Source organism: Centropristis striata, chromosome 2 (assembly GCF_030273125.1).
Source record: "Centropristis striata isolate RG_2023a ecotype Rhode Island chromosome 2, C.striata_1.0, whole genome shotgun sequence".
Taxonomy (NCBI): Eukaryota; Metazoa; Chordata; class Actinopteri; order Perciformes; family Serranidae; genus Centropristis; species Centropristis striata.
Window position 1 is genome coordinate 27,500,697 of NC_081518.1, and position 20,162 is coordinate 27,520,858.

Here is a 20,162-nt window from a genome sequence, read left to right on the forward strand (position 1 = left end):
CTGATCAAAACAATTCTCATTTATATGAAATAAATTAGCAGTTACAAAATTACCAACCACAAAGTGCAAAATACCCAAAGTATAAAACTGGCAGGTGATGAAAAACAAACCTCTGGCAGCAATTAGATAAAATTGTTTTCATCACTGATTGGCCAAAACAACCTGTTTTTTTGTTAGGTAATTTTATTGGGTTTGGTGTAAAAGTAACACTAATTTAAAGGGGAATTAAATGTGTAAGCATAAGTAGGTAGTGTAAGATATTGTGATACATAACTATGTTGTCTAAATTGATAATAATAAACATACTAACTTAGATCCACTTATCTGATCATTTTCTATGTATGCACTGCATACATTATTCTTTCTCTATCATTTAACTTAAAACTGTTTCATTAATTTGGCACTAAAGTTCTTCACCACAAGAACTTCAGGAATTCTTAATTACGACCATGATTCCACAAAAGTTAGGACTTGCTAATCCTGTATTTCTTCAACTGAAAACCATACAAAGACAGTTTTTTGCAAATATACACTCAGAATTCTGAATATGATGCATTGTTTTTTTATTACCTTTTTAACAGTTTACATTTTTCTGGGAATCATGGTTGGAAATGAGAAAATACTATATTTTGCAAGTATTTAATTCAAACAGAAGAACCAATTTAGGCTTTACCATGTGGTTTTGTCATAAAGAATGTGTTTATTGAACTGAAAACATGTATATTATGACATCAGGATATGAGGTTATGGCCATATTGCCTAACTGTATACATTTTGGACCCCAGGAAGAGTAGTTGTTGCCACATTAATGGCTAATGGGAATGTAAATGAAAAAAATGCTTATCAAGGCTATCATTCCCATTTTCCACAACAAGCATACAGCAATTGATTAGTGAAAGAACAAATATCAGCAGCCCACAGTGCATCTTTTACACATTACCAATGAATCTAACACAGTAACAGAAATCATGCTCGTTATGTAACGAAGCCCTGAGTCTGCTGAAAGGAGCCTTTTCCTGCTCGTTCCGATGAGGCATGAGATGGTTGGCAATGCCAGTGACAAGCGGATCTTGTCGATGTAAGCTGCTGGGGGAGCAAAAAATACTTGTGCTAAGCCCCCCTGAGTAAGATGAGCGGCAATGCCTTGACCCGTGAGATGCAGTGGGAATTGAGGTGGAAGAGGGGGCGAGAGAGCAAGAGAGTGAGATAGTGAAAAGCTCGCTGGTGACAGAAGAATAAGACAGGCTGGACCGTGTGGGTCCAGTGGGTCAGAATAACCGATCCAAATACCAGGCTAATGTCTGCAGCAGGGAGCATGTTGTGATCGGAGCACACTACATGACAAAAGCAGGCAATGTACGCAAAGCTGGACACATGAATATAGTACAATGGCACGTTATGGGCGGTATGTGTGTTTTACAAATACATAGCTTATTTTGGTGCATAATTAATACATTATTTTGCATATTTCACAACATTTCAAAGGCTCTTGAATTACATACTGCCCCCCACCTATTGTAGTAAATTATTAACCGGAGTCTGTATCAATTTTTCAGGGTAAATTACTGCTTTTACTGGTGAATTTGTTATATAATGTGGGGATTTTGTGTTGCTAATCTCAGGGTATTTACTGTAAATTTAACTAAAATAAAAACAGCAGTCAGCTGGCTGCATTACTTAACAGTTGTGTGTTGCTGAGAATAAGTATATCAAATTACACAAGTGAGAGTCATAACTGGAACGAAGGTGGAAGGCTGTTGGACCATAAGGAAGGCCAGGGATTGTATCTTCAACACCCTGATTTCATAAAAGTATATATATATATATATATATGTATATATATATATATATATAGATAGAATAAAAACAGAATGCATCAAATTCTGAATTCAGCGTTTGTTCTGCAATAACCAAAAGTTTGCACTTCAAAAGCAAAATATATTGTCTTTGTACTATTGAACAGTTGTTCAACTGAATATAAATCACAAAGCTTAGAAAATGGTTGGATTGTTTTACTTTTTTGGAATTAGGGTTCTACAATGCATCCCTCAGCAGGAAACTACCGTAAACACTATAAAAGAAGTGGACATAGTGACCATGAGGTAGGCTTTGTAGCCAGGAGTTTGGCATTTTGGTCGTTGCCATCTTACTTTACTGGAACCAAAAGAGACCACACTTGGGCAAGAGAGAGAAGCTGGGGAGGAGGAAGCAAAGTTAAACTTAGTGCTAGCTAGCTATTATTATTAGCACCGTGCATCTGTAAATCACAATAGAAAGCTGACTCTATAAGGTGTCTTTTGGTGCAACCGAACGCTGGCACTTCCACATTAGCTTCACTTTTCAGACCTGGAGGTTGCTGCTTGGAAATAACATACAAAATGCCACTGCTTTATAATAAAGGTTATCTATTAAAAAATACTCCCAGTATGATTTATTAACTGACTGTGTCAAGAACTTAAAAACTAAACCATAAAGTAAAGGCTTAGTAAATGGTTTCAATTTTGTCTTTTGAAATTTCATTTTCATACAAAAAAAATGAGGTCATAGGGTATTCGTCCTTTGGAGGAAATTTGAGATATCACAACTGAACTGGTGAAGAAAGAGGCTGCAGGTGCTGTAAAATGACTATATAGTCCATATAACCATATTCAATGGTTAACAATTAACTACAGACAAGTTCAACAAAGCCATGTTTATCCATCCACCAATAAAAAGTAAGCTGCTGATTCATAAAACCACAAGCTACTGTAGGCTTAAATAATTCAGGCACAGACTTCCCTACAGCGAGTGTGCCTACGACAGCAAACCTTGAATCGTGAGTCAGCGTGTTTCATCAGGTTCAACCTTTTATCAAGAACATGTTAATGCCAGTTCAAGTACAGTCCAAATCTAGTGTGGAAAGAATGGGCGATAAGTTGACAACCTCTAAAACAGAGATGAAGACTTATTTCTGAAACCTTCCAGCTCAATAATCAAACACATTTCTCGAGACCTGCTATAATCCTGAAGCACTTCATTTCATTTTTCACTAGGGTCTCTGCCAAACCACTTAAGCCTCTCTAAATGTTCCTAATTTTCACAAAAATGGAGACAAGGTCATCTTAGCCATTTTAGTAAGACACAACTCCTGCTACATTTTACCTTGAGCCTCTCAGAAAGCCTTCTCCATCGATCTGGAAAGATCTGAAAGAGGCACAGCTGCATAAACAATCCTCTCAAGTCTTTAGAGGGTTTTGAAATATTAACAAAAGAGCTTGCAGGTACATCATTTTGCAGCAGCAGCTATGGCAGCAGAGGGAAAATGTGTTTGAGTCCTATTATAAATCACACAATACAGCAACAACATTGCACATCCAGGCCTGGCTTGTCCCCCAGGCAACCTGACAGCAAAATCCCGTCTTTACAGATGGCTCTCAGAGAGGATCTGTTCATGTGTGTGTGGGAGAACGCTTTGAGTGTGTAATTTTGTTTTATTAATGAACATATAGTAATCAGACCCAGTGCCTAGCATTATCACTCCATTGCAGGTCCATTTATGCATGCATGTGAGCATACAAATGCACAGGAGAAAGCTGATAAAAAAAAAATAAAGATATTTTTAAAAATTCTTTGTCGGCTCAGGCTAATTTCATCCACTCCTCTTCCCCTTACATAAAAGAAGTAGGACTTACAGATCTTGTGCTTCCCTTTCATGGGGAATTTCACCAGCAGCTCCTGGGGGTTGGTGCAGATGAAGACGAATGGGGAAGCCGACTCCTCACAGGTATCAGGGAACTGCAGAGGAAGAGGGGGTGGAAGGAGATGGAAGTGTTTAGCATCATCTTACACAGAGCCAGCATGGCCGTATTGTGCACAGAATATGTTAAATGTCATAATGCCCAGTACCACACTTATGAATCATTCAGTGAGTGTCTCTGTTTATACACCTACATCATGCAAGATTTCCTCATGCCTGATGTAATAGTACATGCCCCGACAGCAACTGATAGTTATTAGTCTCTCTGGGTTTTACGCACTATAATTGCACAGCTAATGATGCAGTTGGTAATGAGAGCAGTTGCACCATTTGCAAGCAGCAAAGTTCCAAAATCCAGAATCCTTTTCCAGTAGTGGAGACACACCAAGGATTTCCACAAGGACGTGGAATAGCCAGCCAATGGGGGAAAAAAGGCACCTAGAGGGATCTGGGGGAAATATTGGACATAAAAGCCCATATTTTGTTGCTTTTGGGAAATTCTAATGCTCCTATTCCATCATACACACTAATCTTTAAAACTAAAAATTAAATTATTGTGAAGGACAATTAGGCTTCCTGTGCTTTGTAGCCCATACAATCTGAAAATAGCTATAACTTTCTTAAACCACACCTATTCCTGATTTATTAGATATTTTGTTCTAAGAATTATTACACCTTATTTGTAATATTTTATTTATTTATTGCCATTTGTGCATCTGTAGACATGTGCCTTCTACAAGACAAAACATTTATAGCATCTACGTGGAAAAGTACCAGCAGACTTAGTATTGAGCAATGGTTCAGGGAAATGTCTCCGTGTTTATCTTCAGAAAAAATCTCATACACACTCAAAGTACCTAGGGGCCATTTATAAATGATCTTAGGGACAGGGATTAATCTCAAATATTGGCTGTCTGGGGAAGGGTTATTTCAACATATGCAACAGAGGTCATTTCAGTAACAGTGGTAGATGAATGTAGAGCAATTTAAGTGTTGAATATTAACGTATTGCAAATATAAATATAAACTATTAAAATGAGTGGCTATCTGCTACACGGAGATAGCTCTGCCGCAAAATGTCTAATATAAATTATAATTAATTAATTTGTTTATTAATTGAGCCCATAAACATGGCAACATGCTGCCCTTTCAGTGTAGTTCTTGCTATGTTGCTCCCACCTGTGTTTCCCTTAGTAGCCACTCTAATCAGGATCTCTGTAATCAATGAACAATGAATGTATTTTGTCAACAATTACTTTGCTAATATTTGTCAAAGACTAAAGATGACTCTTCTATCTGGACTCTGCCTAAGCAGTCTTGAATGTACATGCATAGCATACCTGTCAATCAAAACTACTTAGTAGAATAAAAAATGCATAGAAAAAAGTTTGTCTGGCGCCGATGGAAAGCGCTGATACACACTGTCAAACAGACAAGAATCACACAAATAAAACAGTTAAGACCATGTGTACAATATTGATGTGTTCGTCTAGTAATTACACAGAGTATCGTTAACTTCCAGCATGTCATAATTTATTAAAAGCATACTTCTATATCTACAGAAATACATCACATTTAACCACATCCATGACATATTTATGCATACCATATAACATGCCATACCTCATCCCTATGACAGAGAGGATGTTTTACAGCACATAATTGACAGCAGCCCACAGCACACAGAGGCCTGGAGACAGGAGAGAACCTCTCTCCCTCTGTGTTATTGATTGGTCTCTCAGGTGAGAGTAGGGAATTGACTGACACAGTGACAAAGGAGTCATCTTTCCCATCACTGGCAGCCAACGGCTCTCAGCTCATCCAATTTCCTCCGGCGCTATCAGATAGTGCCCATGATTGCATCTAGCCAGCCAGGAAGCGGCTCTTTTCATGACAGCATGCTTTCTCCTCCCCCCTATCCCCCCTCTCTTATTCACAGTCTCTCTATCTGCCTCAAAGGAGCACTGAAGGTTGTGACAAATTTGGGGCTTTTAAGGGAAATCAACAAGGTCTGCAACCCATCTGTATTGTCCCTGACAAACTGGGGAGAGATGATAGAGATGTTTATTTCAGATTACAGTCCATGTCGACTTGAGTGTAATACACCGGTGAGTGATAAAATATGTAAACACTCAACATTGGTGGGGACCCTAAAAGAGCCCCTTGATTCCTCCTTCTAAACGACACAGTGAAACCAATTAAATTACGTCTCGAGTATGCTGTCTCCGAGATAGACAATTCCCTCGACGGCCCTTGAATGAAACTATGTGTGATTTAGTAGGGGTTAAACAAACGAAGCTTGTGAGTCCAGAAATGTAGTGTTATGTATCCAATAACTGGCAAGGATCTAGAATTTTCTCGTGAAAAGTTTAAAGGTGCCATGTGGACTTTTCTTGTAAACAAACAAAGTTTCTGTTTACATTCAACCATTGTGTGAAGTGGGAAACCATTGGCAGGAATGTGAATCGAGTCCACCACATGCTCATGTGCACCCACAGGGACCCACTCAGGAAGAAAAAAAATGCTCTATTGTCCTAATACTTTAATTATGCAAAGCTCCATATACCTGAAAAATCAACAATACATTCAAATTACTGTCTGACTGTTGACAAGATAGCTAAAGACTGATTAGCTTAGGGCTGAACCATTTTTTCGATAATTATTTGTTGATAAACACAGAATTAATCATCATTAATCACCTATTAAGATTAGTTGTTAATCAATTAATTGTTTGAGGCATTTATCAAGGTATTTTTCTCAATGTTTTCACTGTTTTACATCATAATAGTGGATCAGACAATTTGGAGACATGAACTCTGAAATTGTGATGGGTATCGTTTACCGTTTTCTGAGTTTCTTTTGATGAAGCAGTAAATCGTAAAAATAATTATTAGTTTAATCAATAATGGAAATAATCATCAGAAATGAAATGAAAATTAAGGTTATTTTGGTTACCTTGTCTCTTTTCCATTGGATTTGGTTCCATAAAAAAAATGCAACATCGTTCACGTTCAGTTGTGTGGGCACGTTATGCTTAAAAACTAGTAGAGAAAAACTACAAGAATTTGCTTTATGCAACTGAATAAACTGAAATTTAGGTCTCTCTCAATGATACAGTTAGAGTGGGCACCCTGAGCCCAACTTTATGTTTTCTAGGCATTAAAAATGTGTTTCAACCAATATTCTGTCATTGTGATGAACATGTGCACTGTAGTTTAATAACATGAGTCAGCTCCACACACATTGTTCTGGTGTCTTAAATGTTCAGTAGTGCACCAAATGTGTATTAATCCGCAGCTGAAAATACTTTTCAAGAATTGACCTATTTACTCCTGTGTAAGTAATGTGCAAAAACAAATATGAAAGAACAAGCTGTTACAGAAGTATTTTAATTTTTTCCAATGAAGAATATAATTCAAGTATGTGTGAGCCAAGTGGGAACCAACGGGCTTGAGGCTCAGTTGGTTTCTGTTTTTTTGTTGACAGTAACAAAAATCTAGAACAACCTCAGACAATCACTGTCTACCATAATCAATATAGCATTTTTCCATTTCACACAACTAGTGTCCCACTGTAGCAATTTACTCCAATTAGATTGGAGAGAAGAAAGACCTTCTTTCATCATCTGGCCAGAGGGGACATGCATTTCTGCCTACATGTAAAGATCGATCCTGTGAACTGTTAAGTCCACGCAGTTCTTCTTTAAAAGCTTACTAAGGTAAGCAGCCTAATTGGATCTTCATTCTAATGTCTATGTTAGGCACTTAAATCACACTGTAATCCAGAGTGATCAATCATTGTGCTACTGCTTACTTATAAAGAACTATAAGTCAATGTCATTCATTGTCAGTTTTATACCAAATCTAATATAATTCTGTGCTTAAGCAGGGATTTTGGATCATGTGTGGCTGGAAATAACTTTGTCAAACACATGACCATTATCCTGGAGCCTCTTTCTGACAATTACCATTTTGCATTAACATGTGAAAAAGTGCCATGGTTAATTTTACATATCCATTTACTCATGAATGATAATAGAAATAGGTTGACATACAGTGGATTCACATGCCTTCGCTTCTTACCCATCAAAGGAAATAATTTATATGCATACAAGCCTTATGATTGTGGAGCTATTCTTAATATGGATATATATACTGTATATACAGTATATAGATATGAATATATAACCCTGGGGCTGTCCTGGGGCATCAATCTGGTGCACTTCAATATCAAATCCACCCACACCGAGGAGATCTCCCTGACCCACCAAGTTAAATCCCCCAGGCGGACTTCGTAGACCCCATCCGTTGAGAAGTGTAAAGATGTTATGTGGTCGGCCTTCATAGACTGTAGGTGATGGGAAACACTGGATTTGTCATGGAAGATGACAACCGTGAAAGCTCTTTCTTTGTATCAAGCAAAAAAAAAAAAAAATAGTGGCATGATGTGTTTGACTTCATTTGCTATGTGATGTCACTATAGTGCATGCTCACACTGCAATATTGAAGCGGAAACGATATATTGTGCAGTCCCAAATTACTGTAATTTTTCTGAGAAACAGGACTGGTTAATGAGCGGTTAACATGCACAGAGAGAGAAAAGAGAGAAAGACCGAAATATGAGTCTTGTTCTGCCTTCAAAGCTGTAATAAATGTAATATCTCAATCATCTATTATGCACAAAATCAGTTTAATAAAATAAGAAGCTAAGTTGGTGTAGAGATCTATATCTCCTCATATCAGATGAGGTCTATAAAAACTATTTTCCCCTTGCAGACCAGAAAGTAAAAAAAGAAAAGAAAAAACTCTTACAACCACAGTATTAATAATACCAACACAGCCTCTACATATTTTCAAATTCCATTCATACCAAATGTTGAATAAATGAATAGAAAAGCAGCAGAATTTGCAGAAGTTATATGGTGAAACTGATGTGAAAATGTGTGTGTTCATTGTTAGAAGAGGGCGGCGGAGGTCGTTCATTAAGACTCCGACTGCAAAATAAGTTTTAAAATCAACCAGTGAAACAGCCTGTGAAAGTACAACACAGTCCTGTTTGCCTCTGTCGGTTTCTCTCGTACACCAGGTGCCAAATATCATGCAAACATGCGGCTCTTTGAGTAAATATCACAATGTAGCTGTAAGGAACATTAACTTAAAAAACACAGATGTCTAAATGACCAAAAAACATCACTTTAACAGCTTGATGAAGCCAGCAACGTTACATATTCCACATGTGGAAAAAGGGTTGCACAAAAATCAAATTAAAATATACTGAACTTCAAATTGCCTGAGAATATTTCTATGACTAATATGAATGATATAGGAAGAACACAAATATCATAACTAAGAAGAGAGACGAAGTAGTGATTAAAAGCAAGAAAAAGAGATTATTCAAAAGTAACATGAGCCACTTCTTGAAAAAGACGAGTTAAGCCTCATTTGTGATCATTTCAAAAAAACCTCACGTTGCACAAGATGGCTGTATTGTCTGAGGCACTCAAGGAAACAAAATGGTGGTGGTCTTTCCAAATTCAGATGAAACAAGCAAAGCTGCAGCCACAGTTCGAGTGTGTTCATGTGAAACCCCGCCAGTTGCCTGCCTCTTTCATCCTCCATTAGCTAATTAGCATTTAAAGCTGTTGAATGTGCTGCTTTGCCTCACTACCTCCCCCACCTAATTGTTTCCATTCCATGTTAATCAAAAGGGCATGAAACATTGTGGTTATGTGACAAGCAGGTTTGCTAAAGCCTTCCATATCCATCAGGAAGGATCTAATGTAGGCAGAGTGGACCTGCTTACAAATGCAATTAGAGCTGAGATTGTTGAGAGGCACAGGTAGGAAATTAAGAAATTGTTGAGAGGAATTACATGAAAACACTCCGGGTGACAATGGCCGCCACTCTGAATTCACTTAAAGGTGATATGAGCCATTTGTGCGCTGGTTTCTGAGTAGGAAAGGTCTGGGTTACAGCCCCGGGGCTTTCTGGGTAGAGGGGCCACTGTGTGACACGGGGGAGATCTGAGGGTGTATGTATAGTGTGACAGGTGCATTGAAACGCCTCAGAGTGAATGGAGTATCACTGGTTGGTTGCTTCAGGGCAATTTACTTGCAGTTAGAAGGCAGACACTTGTGAGACGAGCGCTCCGCAGCTTCTACTTGCTCATAAACATCACTGACAATTGGCTCATGTTCAACACATAAGTCTATGCACTGCATGGCTGGCTTCCAAGCTGTTTTCAGGGAATAGACACAAATACACCCCTTCTTATATAGTTTTAATCAACCTTATCCATAGCACTTACTTGTGTGGTTTCTTGACATCATCTTTGCTTGTGTTGTATTAACTCTCAAATGTACTTTGGACAAAAGCATCTGCTAAATGACATTGTAGACTTGTAGAATAATTGATCAGTTTTTCTTGCTTAATTCAGTCACCTGATTAGTATACTTAAAGGAATAGGTTGACATCTTCAGAAATGGGAATAATCAATCGATGATCGATTAATGGTAGTTAAGAATTTGGTCGATCACGTGGAATTTTTAATCAATCGTGTATTTTTTTAATTTTATTTTTATCTATGACTGCGTATCATTACTCACTGAACTGAAACAAGGCTGAGCGTTCAACGTTCAATGAGCTGAGAATTAAGTTGGATAAAGCTGCAGTTTGCAAACTGAAAGTTGCAATAACAATCATAAAACACATAACGAGAAATACAGAGTATTAACTGGAGCAAAACTATTGATCTTTAACGTTATAGATAATTGAGTTGGCAGGTTTCTTCCAAACACCCATCCCTAGTCTGTACAGTAAATATGTAGCTGGAGCTACCAGCTGTTTAGCTTAGCTTAACATAAAGACTGAAAACAGGGAAAACAGCTAGCCCTAGTTCACACCAAATGCAAAACCTTGACCGTGGGACCATTTGTGTTTATTGACAATACTCCCACTTAATACATGAATAAGCTAAATTTGCAAATAGCATTAATCTTTGACTTTGAGTAATTTGCATACTACATGTTGTCAGGTTCAAATTGCATGTATTTGAGTCTTTGCATTGACTTTGTACCATGTAATTGTGCTGTTTGTTTAGTGTAAACCTACATAAAGCCTCTTAACTAACATGCTATATACCATGTTTTTTAATCATTACAAAAATGATGTAAAAACATTTTTACAGGAAGTAATGTTCTGAGCAGTCACTTTACTGGGTACATAGCCACGCTAACCTGATGCTGATGGTGGATTCAAATTTACCCTGCAGAGATCAGAGCAGAGTCAATCTTTCTCAGGATGTGGAATAACTTCTTTAACATGATATGTAATTTCTGCTTATAGACTGTAAAACATTTTGTGTTTCATCAGTTATTGTGGCCAGAGAAAACGAAAAAATAGTATTTGCACAAACAATTCCAAACTGAAGCATCATTTTGTTTTCAAGTTAGACATACTGCAACACTTTGATAATACGCGCTGTAGCAGGATGAGTGGGAGTTAAGGAGGCAGCACGCTGTAAATAAGGACTCAAAACATAATAACAGCCCAGCTGAATGACATACAAAATAATAAACAGAGAAAGGAAGAGGGTGAAAAATTCATACAACTTCTTCAGAGACCGTGAATTCAATAAACTGCCCACTATTTAATTTGCTGGTATCAAGCCAGAGGGGATTCAACATAAAACCAACTGTAATAAAATGAAATTAACAAGTTCATTGGAAAAAGTAAAAAGGGGATGGCAGGGCAGAGGCTGCTGGAAGGAAGCCTTTGGCTATGAATAATAACATTGGCTTAGAGGGCAGTGAGAGGGCACAGTGGTCCTATTGCTCTTACCACTCATCTTTATAATAAATGTTTGGACTTCATGAGTCTTTCAACAGCTTTCCTTCCTCAACACATCATCTGCCTTCTATATACTGTACTATTCATTTATAGTACAGTCCAAAATACCATGAGCTCCTACCAACATTTGATGAAAACAACATCCATCTTAATAAAACCAACTAATACAGAGCCAGGGTTTGACAGCAGGAACACAAACCTTTGAGTCCAAGCTTGTCAAGTAACAGCTCAACAAGCCAACACTGTTCCCTCTCCTCCTCTCTCTACAATGTCTCTCTCTCTGGCTCTTTTCAGCTGCTGTCGGCAATTAAGGGCAGCAGAGACAAGTAATCTCCTTCTGGGCGACAGGGCCAGACCAGAACAGGCATGTGGAGTGGGCTGTGCAGTCGGGGGGGTTTGGGTACTGCGAGGTTGGCCCCAGCCTCAGCTCTAGCCAGGCCCTGCTTGGCTGCACTCAATCTCAGCCCAATAAAAAGCCCTTCATTGGCAGGGTGCAACTGAGCCAGACGGGCTGGGAGCATGTGGCTTTTAAAAATGAGGAGGGTGGAATAAGGGGGAGGGAGGCAGAGAATGAGAGAGGGGGAGAACCAGAGAGTAAAAATGAGGAATATGATTCGGTAAGAAAGACGGATAATAAGAGTATAAGGTGAGGGGAGAAAACACGGAGGCAGAGATTTTGATAGATAGGGGACTACACAAAGCCAACTGTGTCTTCCCAGAGAGGACACTTTTGAAATACTGCTTAGCCAGTTCTGTCAGGGCTGGTTTCACCCAGGGAATGGAGAAACAGATGGGTTGTCTCTGAGCTACGGGTTACATGTGGGAGGTGAAAGGGTGTTGTTGGGAACTGTATGCAACAGCAATCGTTCGCCCAATCGTTCTTTAATCTGTGATGTTCACCAAACAGCACAAGCCTGTTTCTGGCATTCATTAACCCTCAAACATATCCAGCTGCCCTCAGGAAACTGCACTGTAACTGCCTTTCAGCTTTTTGCACGCACTTAGTGTATTATTTGTTTTTCCATTGCTGCACAGCACTGTAGCACAGACATGCAAACAGATATACTGTTCATGTTTCATGTATGCCTCTTTAAAACAGCATGTCCACAATTGACTGCAGAAGACATTAAAAACCAGAAAGTATGTCAATAAGTCATTTAGTTTCATTTAATTATTCTCTAAATATAATCTTTCCTTGTATGAATCAGAATTTTGTATGTTTTTACAGTGTTAACGCAAATGTCTTATCGAGCTGACAAATGCGACTATATCAATACATATTATACAGAGTGAATACAGAGCATTCAAAAGCAAGATCATACACTTTTGTTCAAATGTTGTTAATATGTGTACTGTAATGACCTGATCAAATTCAACACAAGAGACAGTTAGAAGTAATTTGAAAGCGTTTTCTGGTTTTCCCTCTGATCTCCTCTGGCTGCTCTGCCTTCACTCTCTGTGATTTCCAGATGGACAGAAAGCTTAACTTGTTGCTAAAGAAAAGCTAACTGCTGCTAATTTTTGCTGCAGTAGCCCAGTAGTCGCACTGGAGGATTGGGAGCTCGGAGTATTGAAGGAGTGTTGGTGCTAAACGCTACATTGATAGCTCAGGGCCTTTGGACTCTGACAGAAGAGGGTGACTGAGCAAGAGGCCGCCATACAAAACTAAATCTGTGGCTTTGCAAAATAAAAGATGTGAAACAGAGGCCCAGTTGGTGTTCTTGCTGTTGGACTAACGTTATCAATATGATCCTGCTTATTAAGTGTTGCTTTGTTGCTCTTGTTTAAAGTGTGGCTGTGTTAGCGAAATTGTGGAGCAATTTTTGATAGTAAGCGATTAATTGTATAACGTAACAAACACAGCTGTTCATATTTACGTCAGCAGTGTATAAAAAAGTATGGGGAGATATTCAAACAAATTTCATTTGAAACTTGACTTTGAAAAAAGTGAAATCCCTATTACAATGCAATGCAATCTATGTTATGGTTTTATTGGGGGAAAAAACCAACACATGTATGCATTCTGTGGGCCTCTTTTTGTGTCAGCAAGCGCAAAAATTACACCACAATTGTTTATTTATTGGCGACAGGAAATTATGACGGACAGGCCTTTAAGTCCAATTCTCTGTTTAATATCTGCGTTTGATCGTAGAGAGTCCTCCCTGTTTTCTGATTTCCTCCCATCTGCTGTTTGCTCTTAATGCAAACTCATTCCTCCATCTGTTTCACATTAAAAGCCTTCCAGCATTTCAGGAGAAATAATCTTTTCACGTCACATTTACTGTGAAACATCTGCAGGAAGTGTTGAGTTTCATTAAGAGCAGCTTAACATCATGAAAGGCGGCAAAGCAAAGTTGTTCAGAATGAATGAAGCCGTGAGTGAAAACAGCATTTTCTGTTGAAAAGGGAGCAACAACACTCTTCTTCTTTGGTCTTTTAAATTTTTAGATTTCAAAACCAGCTTTTACTAATAAATTCAATGTAACTTAGTTAAGAAATACATCTTAGTAGGAATAAAAATCCCTATTGGTTTCAGATCTTTCAAACCTCAATAATGAACAGCTTTATTGGGACTATACTTAGTAAAGCTGTTGTGTTCATCATTGTTTTACCGTGTATCAGAGATGACCTGCCATTGGTAGGTCAAACATTGCTGCGGTAACTCAACAGATATTTAAAGAACAGCTCAGGTGGGTAGATATATTTTGTTAACTGGTTTATTCATGGTAACAGAAAGACTCAACTACAGGGTATCAACAGATCATGTAAACAGCTTAACACAAACAGGATCTCTACTGGAGTATGGCAAACAGCCAAATTACACCATGCGTGTAAATGTAGCCAGAAGCATAATTGATTTAATTTGCCTTCAGTTGAACATTGTGTTCTGTTTCTCAGCCACACATTCACTTTCCTGGAAAACAAGGCCAAATCATCTTGTATGCATTTAACTTAATCTTTGTATTAATCTCCATTTCAATTATTTTTTAATAACTTCTTATCTTTTTCCATTTTCTATTTCTATAAAGCTCATAATCTATGCATAACGGACCACAGAAATGTAGGCAAGTGCTTTTAAGACCAAACCAGTGGTATTATTAAATACTTATTAACCATAAGTATTTTAACAATAATAACTGCTCAGCTCGTGCCTAAAATGCCTTTTTGTACAGAGAATACTACCTGAACCTGACTTATTTATTATTCAATCCTAGCTTGAGCTGAAATTATTAGTAAATGAATTGATAAGTCAATAGAGCATTTATTGGCAACTTGTTTGATAATCAACTGATCGTAAAAGGTCATCTTTGAAACAACAACGCCATTTACCATGGTCGATCGCTTCCTAGTTTCAGCTCATCAATTGAGGAGTTTCTGCTTTTCTTTGGTTATGTGTTGGTATATTAAATATCTGAGTTTCAGATTGTTGGCTGGACAATACCTGACATTTTAAAAAGTCACTTTGGGTTGGTATGTATACCTTGTGGAGCCCCCATTTTTCTTCAATAATAGTAACACTTTTTTTTTAATGATTTATGGCATTATAACTTTGTTAAACTACAGTGCACACATTACATTTTTTGAGTTTCCCTTACTTCTAGCCATGATTGTCCTGTTTCCATAGAGGTGCAGGACTATATTATATTATGCTGCACTGCTAAATGAGGCCACTGGGAGTAAAATGTGAAAGGAGCAAAAATACGCCCTGAAACTACATGAGGTTTAGAGGGTTAATATCTATTTACATACATTGAGTTTTCATCTTTAGATGCATGGACCATCACATGTCCAACACATTCTCAGAGACCTTTTATAACCCCTGCAAAACTAGAAGCAAAGGATGCAAACATATGTACCCTCAGCCAGTATGGACACAGGTTTGGATCACACTGGTGCTGTGTGACATCAACCCAAAGCCATGCTAACCTATCCTCTTCAACAGGCTGCTTGTGCAGCTCACTTTGTCCCTTTCATCAGAGCTCAGGCAAACCGAATGGCACGGGGGATGATTAAAAATTTAACATACTCCTTCACCTAAAGAATCAACTGGTGTCAAGTTTGGAGAGTGAACATTAATTATCTAGGAGTGTCCAACACTGGCTCCTGAATTTTTTACATTATTAATATCCTCAACACAACGAGAGACATGTCTCATTATTAGAAGCTCAGCTCTGGGGCCACGATTTTCCAATTACTGCCACTGACTCTGTCTGCTCAACTGCAACAAAAACCCCACATTACCTTTCCTTCCTGTTTCGGTAAGTAAAATGTCAATTCATACATTTTGCACTGAAAAATCCCAGGTCACAACATATGTGTTTGTAATGAACCTAAATAAGTTATACTTTGAGATAAATGACTTGAAAAACCTTCATGTTTTTTAATCAAACCATCATTACAATGTGACAATTACGTTAAACTATCAAGAGAGGATTTTCAGCAGAGATGACTGATATTAACTATGATGCCTTGGTGTATTTGTACTATTGTGTTTCGCTGAAGAAGCAGCTCTGCGTGTAAGCTATTGAGGCTTCATTATTGTCTTGATGTAAATGACTTCAAGCTGTCACCACTCAGACTCAGGAGCAGGCGGTATTGCATTAATTTTGCTACTCCCCTGCTTCATAAGCATAACAATTCAGCTCTGAAAAAAAAAGGTTGGTTAAGAGCAAGCCACACATTATTAGCCTTTTAGCTCACACTGGTGCTGACAGGTGTAGTGAAGTCATGTGTTTGTGCAGGGAGATTCACACAGACTTCCTCACTTAGCTCAGTTCCACTTTCCCAGCCATGTTTATGACTTCACCTCCTGCAGTGGCCCTCGGGCAAGAAGAAAACAAGACTGCCTCACAACAGTCACATTTTTTTAGACTCAACAAGCTAACTGCTGGAACTTTCCAAGGAAAAAGGTTTTTTTTCCTCTTGTACTCACAGTTAAGCTTCTGTTTGACTCTTACAAAACCAGAAAAATAAACAGATTTCAAATGTGCTGCGGAAAGTAGCTTTTTTAAAAAAAGACGTCAAAATCCAGAAAACTGAGAAAGTGAGAAATTGTTATGTAATGTAGTGGTTAAGAAGTTACAAATCGCCAGCATGAAAGAATAAGTAGATATTATTATACTCAAAGTATCAGGCCACTGCAGTGCATTTACAGAAAATCACACAGTCAAACATTTGTACTTAGTAGTTTCCTTTACCACACACACACACACACACACACACACACACACACACACACACACACACACACACACACACACACACACACACACACACACACACACACACACACACACACACACACACACACACACACACACACACACACACACACACACACACACACACACACACACACACACACACACACACACACACACACACACACACACACACACACACACAGCAAGAATCCCTGGAGACAATTACCATGTCTGCTTTCAAACCTCCACTTCAAAGAAAAATTCCGGGGAATCTAAGGCATTAAAACTTCTTATTTTCCACCACAATCTGCTTTTATCGGTGCCACAAATCCCACTCTCCTTAACACAGGTGCTGTCAGCAGAAAGGCTCGTATTTTAAGCAAGGTAACAAACCACTTCACAGTGGGCATTTGATTTCATAATGTGGAAATTGAGAAGGACCGGGGAGTTTATGAACATGTCTGTCTCTTAAGGTGAATATTTGCTTTGATATCCTGACACTGGGGTACAGCCCTCCCATCTGTGTTCACTCAGCCTCTGTGGGAAATAACTGTCTCTTCCCTCCTTCTCTCGAGGCTGGCAACGAGCGTGGTTTGAGAAAAGGAGCACAGAAGGAAAGGCTGTCCCTTGATTCTTATCAAAGGCGAGTTTTAGGTTTCTCTAAGCCCATGGGTTAGCGCTACAGCTTACAATAGATAAGATGATCCGAGCGATACGTTCCAAAGGAGAACACGGTGAACTGTTAAACAGAAGGTGTTGAATAAAAGCTCTTTCCCAGTCCTTTTCAATTCATACTATTCTGAAGGATTTCTTAGGTTAGACACTACATGGAGATTACATGGACACTTGAATGTTCCTTGTGTTAATAGCCATGAATCATCTCAGGCTTTGAACAATGAAGGCTTTAAATCCTTCTGCTATAATCGTCCATTTCTGTCCTCACAAGACACACACTTTACCATGACAGAGTGGCAGCTTTAAAGTTATTTTTGAAACAATGGGTCCTTCATTTCAGACAGAGGCAGAAGAAAAAAAGCTTCTCATTTCTAGCTAGTGAATTTGAAAATTTTTATCAGCTGTAGGTAGCTAGCTATTTAGGCTAAGTTAGCTCCATGAGTTGGTTGAAAACGCTGTCGCCTGCTGACTTTTTTTTTTGTCTCCGGCTTGTTTCCATTTACTTGTTATATACTAGGACTGGGCGATATAGACCAAAAGTCATATCCCGATATATTTAGGCTGAATATCAATATATACGATATATATCCCGATATTTTTATCGCAAAGTGAGAGCAAATGTTCAGTCAAAGTCAAAGCCAAATATGACATTTCTTTATTGAAACCGTTTACTTAAGTGACCACAAATACTGTATAACAACAGGAGTACCTTTTTTTTCCCAAATCAAAGCGCCATAAAGTGCACATTTAAATGAAAAAAACCCTAAATAAAAATAGCCTATGAAATAAAATGGCCAATCTTTTTCTGAAATAAATATATTTATATAAGAAAAGAATAACAAACATTACAAAAGAACTAAATATGACAAACCCTAGTAAGGGCAGCATTTATATATAAAGAAAGTACTTTTTTTTAAAACTATATCAATATGTGCGACATGGTCTAATTCCGTATCACATTTTAAAATATATAGATATTATACGCCCATACCCTATTTCACCAGGGTATACGATATATGCAGCCTGTCCTCCCCTCAAAATTGTGAACATAGGTTGTGTGTAAAGGTGGTGAAATACAAGCTATATTTACGTATTTCACAGGCCGCTGCAATGTGTCAACCGCCATGCCAATCGCATGAAGTAGCAGTGCTTGACAGTAAATCGAAGTTAAAATGGGGGATTTCCATGTTCAGTTTGAGGGTGGGGTAGTGGATGGGTCGAACAAACGGCGGACTTTCACCCAGAGAGCGGGGTCCGCGTTGCGTGTGAAATTAAAAGTAAGCGATTTTTAACTTAAGTTATGTTGTTTATGTAAGTTACGTGAATCACGTTTTCCTCAGAACTTCACTTCCGGCATTTACATACATTTATTTACTGTTTAAACTGTCTTTTATAACGCCTTACCAGTAAGTTTTTTGCCACTGGTTTTAAAACATAAATCTTTTTTGCTGTACCGTGAGCTGGGAAACGCAAGCTGCCATACGTACATATGTGTCATAATGGGTGGTTCTATCGTTTAGGTTGGAGAACTTTTGACAGTATTTGAGTAAAAACAAACATTTTAAGAAATGTAAAATCAAGCTGCTGCTGATAGAAATCACTGCAGAATGTAGCCTATATTGTAACTTATAAGTCTTCTTAGACAAGTCTTGCTGGGTTTAAATACTTGTACGGAGACTTTGCCAATATTCAACCGCCTCTGTGTCACTGCAGTATGGGTAAGTACATATACAGGGACTGGCCATCCAGTGTAGCATAAAAAGCATGGTGGCACTAGCAAGCAAGCTAGTTAAATAAATTTCACAACTAAATGTGTAATCCACACGCTTTTGTCACAGCGTGGGAAAGCACATTGCAATCGCCAGATGAATTACGACTTTGTTCGGCTCATTTCTGGAACCAGTTTAGCATCTTAGCACGGCAGAATTGGCAGAATTAGCTAATTAGACTGAATCGGAAATCATATCGTCTGGATTTCTAAATATGCTGGCATACAATAATACTGTGATACCGCCCAAGGAGAGTTAACCTTATTTGTAATGTTAAAAGTGAAAATACTAACACGGGAAAAGGCTTTAAGGATGAGGACTAAACAACAAGTTTGACAACTGTAATGCTGTCTATGATCATGGCTGAGGTTGCTGGGTAAACACCCCTGAATCCAACAAGGGCATGACAGAGCAACTAACATTATCCCAAACTATGTGTATATATTATTCCTATGTCTTATTCAAGTGCCTGCTAAGTGGCTTCTCACACAGTCGAATTAAACTTGAATAAAGAGGAGAGGTTGACTCAGTTCCTTTTGGGCATTTCCTCTACCATCACATCTACATCTCGACCCAAAGTGATTGACAAAACAGCTCAGGCTTTTAATTTAAATGGTAATTAAACAGTCTTCCGTGGCATGAGCGACGATACAGTTCATTGTTGATAACATGCATATGTTTTTTTTAAACACCCAGCTCAGGCAATGTACAGTGCCAGCATTATTCGAGTAATTATGCTGAATTTTATTCTCGCTACACAGACCACCAGAAATTTGAGAGGGAGAGAAAATGATGTTGCATGTAAATCAATCAATACTCTGCTTTACACAGGGGGCCTGCCAAAGCATTTGATGGCAAATTGCCCAGTGGACCACAGCAAGGCTTGTGCACTACATGCCTCAAGCGTTTTTACTAAATATGGCAAAGGAAA

At 38.4% G+C, this 20,162-nt stretch overlaps 1 protein-coding gene across 1 annotated transcript in view; it reads right to left on the reverse strand.

The window, feature by feature from the left end:
- Positions 1-20,162, reverse strand: part of trip4 (thyroid hormone receptor interactor 4) — a 99,049-nt gene that overhangs the window by 55,927 nt on the left and 22,960 nt on the right. The window contains exon 12 of the mRNA XM_059355945.1: positions 3,672-3,774. Within this exon, the coding sequence (XP_059211928.1) occupies positions 3,672-3,774 (103 nt within the window). The remainder of the gene's footprint in view (positions 1-3,671; positions 3,775-20,162) is intronic.